At 36.5% G+C, this 11,341-nt stretch overlaps 1 protein-coding gene across 1 annotated transcript in view; it reads left to right on the plus strand.

Moving 5' to 3' along the window:
* The window catches only part of LOC111635300 (galactoside 2-alpha-L-fucosyltransferase 2-like), a 29,484-nt gene extending 20,652 nt beyond the window's left edge, over positions 1-8,832 (plus strand). The window contains exon 2 of the mRNA XM_023380230.1: positions 6,879-8,832. Within this exon, the coding sequence (XP_023235998.1) occupies positions 6,879-7,768 (890 nt within the window). The 3' untranslated portion in view covers positions 7,769-8,832. The remainder of the gene's footprint in view (positions 1-6,878) is intronic.
* The last annotated feature ends 2,509 nt before the right edge of the window (positions 8,833-11,341 follow it).

Below are 11,341 nucleotides of genomic sequence, written 5' to 3' on the forward strand. Positions count from 1 at the left end.
AATTCGTGCTATACGAAAAGGACTAGTGAAAACATAGGGTTACGTTTCAGAAGTTAGAAAAAGTATACTATTCTTTTTCGTTACTAAGAGAAATATGTTCATTAAACCAATCGATAATTTATTTCCAATCAATAGTTAATTAACAATCATAATTGAAAGTATTGTATTTTGTGTTAATATTAATTTTAAACGAGGACGTTTTCTTTTTACAAAGTATCGTCGTCAGCTTGGCTTTTTTGTTGATCTTGATCAGAAGTATCAGCAACATTTTCATATTTTTTATTTTATGATAAAAATGTTTATGAATGACAAAATAAAAATGTTATTAATCGAAAATTTTTTCTAGCGAGTCACGTTTATTCAGTTGAGTACCGAGCGATTTTTTCCCAGAATTTGTGTCCAAATACCGAATTATTCGAGTACCGAGATACTGCTGTATTTCGTTCGTCATTTTTACGAATGAAGTAACCGCAGGGTATTACTTTACCTACGGTTAAAAAAATTTAATAACACTTGCCTAAAAATGTCTAAACTTTATTAAGTACGAAGATTAATTTATAAAAAGAAAACACAGTGATAGTCTGAAAGCAACGACATCAACACCTGGTTGATAGGAAAGTTAAAACAACTTTTTTCTTCCTTGTCCTATCAGTTTTCATTAATTAAAGTAAATCTGACGAAAAATACAACATACTTTCAAAATTTCAATATTCTAAAATCCATGAGCAAATTTGCGACAACACGCGTGCTTACTTGAATAAAAAAAAAATATCGAATAACGAAGTGTACACTTAAAAATTGTGAAATTCTGTACGACAAATTTCCAAAACCGTGTTAGAACGAAACCTGAAGTCGTGTTGCACAGGGGATATCCCCAGTTCTCGAACTGTGTTAGAGTGAAACCGTATTGTTAACGTACCGTGCTGTACGAGGGATGCTTGTAATTGTAATGATTCAAATTTCTTTAAGTTTGAATTTTTAAGCTAATTTGACTTTTTCTTCTTAACCAAATGATTAAAGTTGTAATTGTTAATTAGATGAGAAAATCTTTAAAAAATTGTGATGAACTGTACGCTTATAATAGTACAATTCATGTATATTATATGGATTCTGATCAAAACTTAGTATGACAAGTGAATATTTATTTTATAGCGAATCAAATATGAATCAATTACGACTTAATCATCCTACTGATTTTGTATTAGTACACAGTGTTGCCACCTTTTCAAAATTGCCGATCCTGACATTTTAAAATTGATATATGAAATTATATATATAGACTATTTGTTTGAAGGTAAACATGTACATGATACACTACCCTACAATAATGGACCGACCATCTGTCAAGTTCGGTGGTGGTGGTGTTCTTGTTTGGGGGTGTTTTTCGTGGTATGGCCTGGGTGCTTTGCATGTTGTTCATAATAAATTGAACGCCCACGCGAACATTGTAGACAAGCAGGTTCTTCCTACGCTCTGACAATTTTATGAAATGGACGAATGTTACTTCCAGGACGACAATGCATGTTGCAACCTCTTTCAAGCACAGGTATCAAGATACGGATGTCAACCGTCTTCCCTGGCCTGCTCAGAGTTCCGACCTAAACCCAATAGAACATTTGTGGGACGAGTTAGAGCGTTGCTTACGGACCAGGGAACCACGTCCAAAATCTACAGCTGAACTGGAGACATTCTTCAAGCAGGAATGGACACATGCCCATAGCTGTGTATCAAAACCTTGTTGAAAGTATGCCCAGAAGGTTTGCTAGTGTAATTACCGCACATGAGGGACCCTCCTCCTATTAAAGCATGTATTCTTTACTTATGCCATCACATCTTGCTGTACTGTCCTTTGTTGTAGGGTAGTGTATATTATTAAATTAATACAATTATCACATGTGGCATGTCCAAAAATAATAACAGTGCGATGTCGATATCAATTGCAAAAATAATACATAAAAGTAAGGATATTTTGTTTCATCATAATTTCACAATTTCCACGAAAACCGGACAAATTAATAATTAATCCGGACCATGAATTTAAAAACCGGCCTGGTGGCAAACTATTAGTGCAACTTTCAGTAAAAGTATGAACGCAGAAAAAGAAATGATGTAAAATCATCATCTTTATCTTCGCCTTTTCCCATGTTTATATGGGGTCGGTGTTTCCTTCTCTAATACTTTTTTCTATTTCTTCCTATCAAGGATTTCTTCTCTCTTAAATCCCCCCTGGTTCAAGTCTTCTTCCACCTTATCTTTCCAACGAATCTTTGGTCTTCCTCTTTCCTTTTACTACCAGTTTTCCGATCTTCTTTCCAACATAATTGTCACTTCTTCTCTCTACGTAGACAAACCTCCTCAACCTACATTCTTGCATCTTTTTGCTCAAAGGGCCCACCTTAACAGAACCTCTAATAAAATCATTCCTTACTCCATCCTTTCTTGACACTCCACACATCCATCTCAACATTCTCATCTCCGCCACCTCCATCTTTATTTCTTCGGTTCTTATTATTGCCCATGTCTCAGCTCCATATCAGTTGTTAGACCTGCAATGTTATCATTGCAGGTCTAACTGATTTATACAATTTTCCTTTCAGATTGCAGCTAACTTTCTTGTCGCATAACACACTGCTCAGCTTCCTCCAGTTCATCCATCCACATTGAATTCTATGCTGCACCTCCGAGTTCAATCCTCCTCCCATCTCGACAAATGTCCCAAGATATTTAAAATTCGGAACAAAAAGGAAGCGGTGCATTTTGGATTTTAATATTACATGAATCTCTACCATTCAGTCATATAAGCTGTTTTAGTTCTGCTAATCTTTATGCTCCTTTCTTCCAAACTTTCCTCCAATTTTCCAGTTTCTTCTCAGCCTTGGTTTGGGAAAGTTCACACAGCACAATATCATCTGCAAACAGCATACTCCACGGAGCATCACACTTCACGTCACACACCAACCCGTCCATTATCAGGTCAAACAAATAAGGGCTATGGGCCGATCTCTGATGCAAACCAACATTAACGAAGAACCCTTCTGTAGTGCCCACACTACTATTAACTCGGGTCTCTGCTCCCTCGTACATTTCCTTGACAAGCCTAACATATTTTTCTGGAACATTCTTTTCCCTCAAACATCTCCATATCCCTTGCTTTGGTACCCTATCATACGCCTTTTCTAGATCTATGTGCAAATCTTCCTGCATTTCCTTGTGCCTTTCCATCAGCTGTTTTAGAGCAAAGATAGCATCTTTGCTCCTTCCTATCAAAAAGCCAAACTGTTCCTCTTCAATCTCAGATTCCTGCCTAATCCTTCTTACTACAATTTTCTCCCAAATCTTCATAGTATGGGACAATATCTTTATACCTCTGTAATCTCTGCAATTCTGTACATCCCGTTTACCTTTAAAGATCAACACAAGAATGCTCTTCCTCCATTCATCAGGGATCTTCTCCTGCTGCCAGAGTTTCTTCATAAGGTCCCAGAGGATATCAATTCTTTCCTTATCCAAAACTCTCCAAGCCTCAACCAAAATCCGATCAGTGTCTACTGCTTTCCCCATCTTCATTTTCCTAAGCACACTCTCCACTGCTAATATTTTGCACCACTCCTTCATTTGCATCTCCATTCTCGTATAAAGTTCTGGGGTTTTCTTCATTCAATAAATTCCTGAAATATACTTTCCATCTTTCTTGACCCTTTCGTAATTTTGTAATACCACTCCTTTATCATCTTTAATCAGTTTAATAGAGGTAAAATCTTTTGATGCCTTATCTCTTGCTTTGGCAATTCTCATCGACTATCTTTCACCATCTTTCCTTTCGAAAATTTTATAAGCCTCTTCTAAAGCCTTTGTTTTCGCAATAGCCACCGCTTTTTTAGTCATTTTATTTGCCAAATGGCAAGTTTCTTTATCTTCAGGCCTTCCCATCAAATCCCACCTTTTCTTTGCCTCTTTCTTTTGTTTAACTGCGGATTGTACTGTACCTCAGCATTTCACCACCAAAATTCTTTTCCTTCTGGTGATCTCTTCCCTGAAGTTTTTCCCAAAACCTCTTCTCCAACTTTCAAAATGCAATTACTATTCAGCAACCATCATGTTTGCACATCATCCGGGAACAGGATTTCTTTTAACACTTTTACCTTAAACGCTGGTCAAATTTACAATGTTTACAAATTTTCGTTTTTTACACTTTTGGCGCCCAACTCGGTACGCCAATTACATTAACAAAGTTCAAATAGTTCAATATGCTGATTTTGGTTTGTCGAGAAGACACCTTACGATACATCGACGCATTGTGGCTAGAAGTACTCTCCTTCTGGAGGTTGAAGAACAAACGAGACGAATCCAGACTTGATTCGACCACTAATGTACAGTATACTTTAAGTTCCAAACCGAACTTAGACGAAACTGATGTACTGTACTATACTGTATATCCTGAAGTTCCGATCGTCGATAAAGTTTATTGAACGCCTCAATCGGTAATGTGAGGTCAGCCGATTAGGGTGAAGGTTTTTCGACAGCCGAGCGGTTCTTTCTGTCGTGTGGGCGCAGAATGACTTTCTGAGACAGGTTTACCATTTTTAACCCGTTTATTATATTACAAAAGATTCTTACAACGTTCTTCAAATTTTCAATGTAACACAGCTCGGGGAACAAATTAAAAGTTCCTTCAAGGGTCCGACTTTCTCCGTTTGGTCCTTCGATGTCGTACGTTGAGATCGACGGCCCCGGGGCGTGCGGCACAGCTTCGGCGAAAGTCTCTGGTGAAAGGCAAATCCGTGCAAATCACGACGTCACGGGAGAGCGACAGTAAGTCACAGGAGTTGACGCCTCGGTCGCTGTTGATACGTAGGATCACAAAAATCCTGAAGAGGAGCACCAAGAACCAAGAAGAACCTTTGTCCCTTGAGTCGCACGGTTTTATAGATTTCTTAACCGTCGTCGCCTCTCCATTGATCTCTCATAGTCACCTGGTGACAATTCGAAACCTAATGAAAGGCGCGGGAGAGGTCAACGTTGCGACTGAATATGATTCCTCTCTCTCGTCGCGTTTTCCTCGAATTTATCCGTTTCCATTATTTAACAAATTTACGAAAAAAACAATTGCATTGTTCATTCGAGACACCTAATCCGTTTCCTTAGCGTCTGAAAAGGAGCTCTTTATTTTAAATCGACACCCATAATTCGGACCTCTTAGTCGACCCCTGTTCGGGTCCTCACAGTAACACCGATCTGGCATTCGGTACACTCTACTTTTGTACAGCACCCCTATCGGGTGGGAGACAAGTCGTCCAACCACGTACTAAACAACTAGTGACCTATCGCAAAACATGGCCATCCTCGCCTGGCCCGATGACCAGGCTCGGCATACGGACTTTCCGACGTTCCCGTAAGGAATTGAACTTAAGCCGAATTTAACTTTCTCGCTTCGACAATAACCTTGCTATATCGTCGACAGCGGACTCGACGACCAATCAGTGCTTCCCGAGCTGTAACACTATGCAAATATCGTATGGCGTGATTCCCGGTCGACCAATCAGCGATTACCAGTTGTAACGCTATGCAAATATGTGATACCCGTTCAATCAGCTACAGTAGACCCCCCTATAACGCGGTAGATACGTTCCACGTTATACGAATTTCGCGTTGTAAGAATCCTTAAATACATGAGCCAATCGCAGCCCGACACGTGTGCAGTTTAGGGACTACGGCTGTTTGAAAGGTTTTCTTCCATAAAATTAATCGATTCTTGACTAATTCGACTCAACATTTCCAAAACACGTATATTTTTTGGGAATAATCCGTATAAACTATGCTATAAACAAAAAATTGTAGGATTACTTACCGAGTGTGCACCGTTCGACGTCGCCATTGCTTAAGCTCGTTTTCGTCGCGGAGCAGCGCACCAAACGGCGGCCGCGATTTCTGATAAGTTATTTTTCTGCGAGTTGAACTTTGGAGACATCATTAATAGAAATAATTTTTATGGCCGTTGAATAAGAAATGTTTCTTTCACAAGAAATGTATAAAATTACAGTGCTGTATTAGAGTTACGGTACCTAATTTACATACTGTACAGACGAAGTAAACTCAACTTACCCGTCTAAACTCTCTGTAGCGTGTAAGTAGTTCGGCTGCTCGTCTACTATTGATCCAGATTCGACCAATCCTATCGCGACCCGAGTCGGCGATGACGTTTTACCGCGTTTTACGCGTCCCTTTTAGCGTCTTTATACGAATACTGTCGCAATTTTTTCGCCGTGTTATAGGAACCCGCGTTATAGGGGTCTACTGTATTACCGAGCCATAGCCTTATGCGAATCATGCCGTGTGGCGTGTTATCTGCTGACCAATCAGCGGCCGCATATTCAAAAATCCAACGGCCATTTTCAACCGTCGGTCGACGACCGTTACTAGTTCAAAAAAAAAAAAAAAAAAGAAAAAAACTGGAATCGTGTCTTTACACGATCCAACCCCGACACCTCCCTTGCCGAGGATCAAACTGAGCTCAATTGATCCTGTTTAATACCCTACACATTACCGTGGAAATCTTACATAACATAGTTGTCCGATACGATCGGACTGACCCTTCTTCCGGAACATCCGGAAAAAATCTCGCATTACGCAGAGATGCCTGCGGAACCCGATATGGCGCAATCCGCCTAGTGCCCACACGTATTTTTAGAGTTAACTTTATTGAAATGTTTTAACATAAAGAGCAACGGTTATGAATTATACTCGATATTTTATCATTTTTAAAACAAATTACTATACTATATTAAATTATTTTAATAATATTTTTAATTACGGTAATAATGCACTTTACTTATTCATTTATTAAGTTTATATATATATATATTTTTTTTTACTTACAGAAGTCCTCCGAGATCCATCCTTTATTACCATTCAATATACTTTAGGAAGATTAGGAAATCAAATGGGGACTTATGCAGCATTATTTGGATTAGCAGATTTAAATAACAGAACACCATATGGGTTTCACTATGTGATGAATTACCTCAGGCCTTATTTTCGTGTTACTGCTGGTGAAATTTATAATGTCCCAAGTTATATGAAGAGAGAATATGCTTTAAGAACTTATTTGTATCCAGAAGATAAACATATACCAGCCGACAGAAATTTTCTAGGTGGATATCAGTATCCTTATTCTTATACATTTTTTCATCATGCTAGGCATAAAATATTGAAAGAATTTCAATTTCATGATCATATCACGTCTTATGCTTTTTCTATTTTGAAATCCTATAAAGAAAAACGTCCAACAGCACTGTTGATTGGTGTCCATGTCAGAAGATCAGATTATTGCTCATGGTTAAGACATTATAATGGAAGGGAAGTTGATTTAAAGTATTTCGAAAAAGCTATGCTGTATTTTAAGAGAAAATACCACGATGTTATTTTTGTAGTAGTCAGTGACGATAGGACATGGTGTAGAAAAAATTTGGGCCATTTACCTGATGTTGCTATACCACCGGAACCTGAAAAACCTATATACGATATGGCTACTTTAGCTTTATGTAATCATACCATTATGACTTATGGAACATTTGGATTTTGGTCTGCATATTTGGCTGGTGGCGAAACTGTATATTTTGCTGATTATTTAGCACCAAATTCGTCTTTTTTATTGCATCACATGCCTTACAATAAAACATATTTACCGAACTGGATAGGTATATCTACTACAAAACCTGATTATTGGAACACTTTCAATTTCGATACAAAAACGAAGTTTTGCCCGTGATAAAAGCTAAGCAGTGTAGAAGTAATTTAATTACAAATTCTTACAAATGTTTAATTATTAATTCTTAAAAATTTTTAACTGTGTGAACAAGAACTTAATGGCCTAAATATAAAATGCAATGTTAGAAAGTCAGTTTAATTTTACATATGGGTACCAAAGGAACGGCAAAGTGAAGATGAATTTCAAAGGGGAGTGACTATTTGTATAACGAAAACGTGACATCACTAGTAACTATGCTAATCTATAAAGATATAAAGTGTGTATATTTGATGGGTTTGATATATTTTAAATTTAATTTGTACAACCTATTTATTCTTAATCTCAAAATTCTTAGAAATACATTTGTTTTTTTTTTCACATGAGAGCATGTTTAATAATAAAACAATTTATAAAACAAGACCGCACAGGTCAAGGAGTAGAACGGAGAGAAAATCCAGATTGAAAAAGTTGTTGCCAAAAGACACGACACCATCCCTCGCACAAATACCTCTGCAGAATTAAGCACAATCCGAATTTCATTACACTGCACTGTATTTTACTACATATATGTAAAATTTAGCTGAATTTTTTTAAAAGAATTTTTTCTCATAACATATGTAATTTTTCATTACAAATTTCATTTGATTATAAGTTATTTATATTGGATTTCACCAATGGATCTCCGAAATGGATATCCCTAATTTTAATATACTTCAATGGCAGCTGGATGGCCGAGAAGTTAAAGATATCAGCCTACAGCTCTGAGGAACCTGGGATAAAGTTCGGACGGAGAACCGCAGGATATTCTCATGGACAGACTGTTCCGGATATGTCAGGGCCCGTTCTTCATTTTGCTAGGCCCATAATGGGGAGGGCCCATTGTGGATCTATCTGAACCCATAGTGGGCTTAGAAAAGAGGCCCTCTTTTTCCTATAGGGTAGAAAGAGCTGAAAATGGAAAAAAAGGTTTTAATTTGCTTCTGGAATGCAGCTCACATTTTAAATCATGATTGTTCTATATACTGTAATGTTATACGATATATTGTATTTTGATATATTTATTGTAATTTACAATGATTGATAATAAACACAGACGAAATTTAATAAATTAAACAATGAATCAATTTTTATATAAAGAACTTTTCTTTCCTATTTTCTAAATTTTACTGCACTGTATATATAAAACTTTTTTCGAATTTCACAATGAATTTAATTTCATTGTTTTAAATTAGTTTTTCTTCATTTGTTTTTCAAAATAATTTTTCATTCAAAACATTTAACGTTTAAATACACGTAAAAGTGTACAATTTATTAATTAGGGTTTTTAAAATTTGATGAAAACTGTTTCCGGTTTCGGTACTTTTGAAATATAAATAATTACTACGTTATTTTAAACTTTTAATCTAGATTAAGTCAAAAGTAATAGGATCATATACATATTCATTAAATTGAAACATTTTTATATTTTAACGATTTAATTATTAAGCATTTTTTGAAAAGTTTTAAAAATAGATATAAAATTACATAGAAGATGAAACTTTTTATGTAGGATATCTGTTCTGATTTGACCTTAAGCAAATGTAACACATACAGAAGCTTTTTGTTTCCTAAGAGAATTGATTTCATTCGAATCATTTCTGTTTGCGACTTCCAGATTTCAAACCTTTAAAGTTTCTTAAAGATTGCAGATTCCAATCTCACAGCTAAGTCCAAGCACTTGTAATTGGATGGTTCATCCAACAAATTTTCTTTCTATGCTGAGATATACTGAAATTTGTACCACGCTGAAACACGTGTCTGAATGCAAAAGGCGATTTCCTATAGCAGATGAAGCAACTTTGTCTCCATGTTGTATATTCTGTAGTACTGCTATAGCGATCAGTGGCGCTATATGTGTTTACGATCCGGTCTACGTTTCATTTGAATAACCCTTATAATAATTCTGCCCTCAGTATGAACGACTTTGCATCGCTTTGAAGATGCCGCCATCCAGCCGTTGTAAAACGTTCACCACCATAATCATCTAACATTCTAACAATGCACAATGAAATAGCTCGTTTACTACGTCATGCATTCTTTTGGGAGCTCAAGTTATCGTATTCGTACAGTAAGATCAAACTTGGGCGGATGGAACAGATGGAACCGCATCGATTTCACCTGCGAACCTACTCCATCCGCTGTACGCATATTTGGACGCATTGCAATGGCGAATCGAACAGAAAAGAAAGTGTCCAGACAAGGCATTATTTTCGGTTTGAGTAAAACTCATACAGGGCACAGTGGGGCCAAATCCGAAAAAGCTGGACAAAAGTCAAAAGCGTTATCAATTTGGCTGAAAGTCAGTATTCGAGGGTTTTCGGGATCGCTGATTACGAATCGGAAGTCAAAATTTGAAATAAAAACAAAATGACGAATTTAACACGAACCACTTTTATAGAAAAAGTACAAAATAAATCCATATATTGTTTAATACGATAAAACATAAATCAGTTGATTAAAAGTTCATGCATTGTCATTCAAAGAATAATTTAATTCACAATCAGATGATTCAACTCTGAAATCGCTGGAGCTTCCTGTACTTGCTGGTATACGTGGCACAACTAACAATTAAACTGCTTCTGGGAGCAACGAGTTTGAGTTTTTTCGAGATAATTCGCACTAACTCGAAATAAACGGATCAGATAATAATAATAGGCGTAAAATAATGTCTTCCACTGTTTTCACTCGGGAACTTTTCTTGCAAAATCTTCTCGAAACTTTTTAATGTATTTATTAGTAGAGTCTTGAGCGTCTTCAGACATCTGTCCTATCGGCAATACCGATGAATTTATCACTTCTGCACCATGAATCAATATCTTATGTGCCGAAGTTGGCATGCAGAACCACGGATATAACTGCACAAAGTAACGAGCTGTCTGTAAGGCATAATCTTGAAATTCTATGAAATCGATTTCGTGGCCACACGAAATTGTCTGCAATATGACATGGAAACGCTTAATTAATCAAGTTCTCATCAACCCCTGTAATAGCAGCAGAAATGCTTGAGTTTTCGAAAAATCGTCGAGCGGTATTCGCATCATTCGAGCTACCGAAACCAGGCTTTGGTTGATCGACTATTAGACCCAATTCTATACGGAAACCCTTCTGTATATTCGTTTTTCAGAATCTTATTTCTTTATTTTCTTTATCACTATGCGCTTGCCACAGTTTGATTTCAAGCTTATATGCTACATGCAAACAATATTCAAAACACCAGACAAATTCAAGAAAAAGAGCAAAACATTCCGCGTCATTAATGTACAAAATTCAGAAAACTATGTTTTACATTGCAAGAACTCGCACCAATGACACAGTTGCAGCTAGTTGCAGCTAGTTTTAATTTTTTTCATTCAATAATAGTTCGATCTACAACATGCGATCGGTCCAGTTTTTCTCTACATGTTTAAAATTTTCTGTTGTAATCTTCCGTTCATTTTCGTACAAATCATTCGTTTACTGTTATCACATAAAGTATTATTATCAATTTTGTGTTACATAATGATATTCTACTTACTTGCAGCTGCAAATTCCATTTTTTAAATTTAAATTCGATTG

This window comes from Centruroides sculpturatus, unplaced genomic scaffold, assembly GCF_000671375.1.
Source record: "Centruroides sculpturatus isolate CEXI.00-Female unplaced genomic scaffold, Cexi_2.0 scaffold928, whole genome shotgun sequence".
Classification (NCBI taxonomy): domain Eukaryota; kingdom Metazoa; phylum Arthropoda; class Arachnida; order Scorpiones; family Buthidae; genus Centruroides; species Centruroides sculpturatus.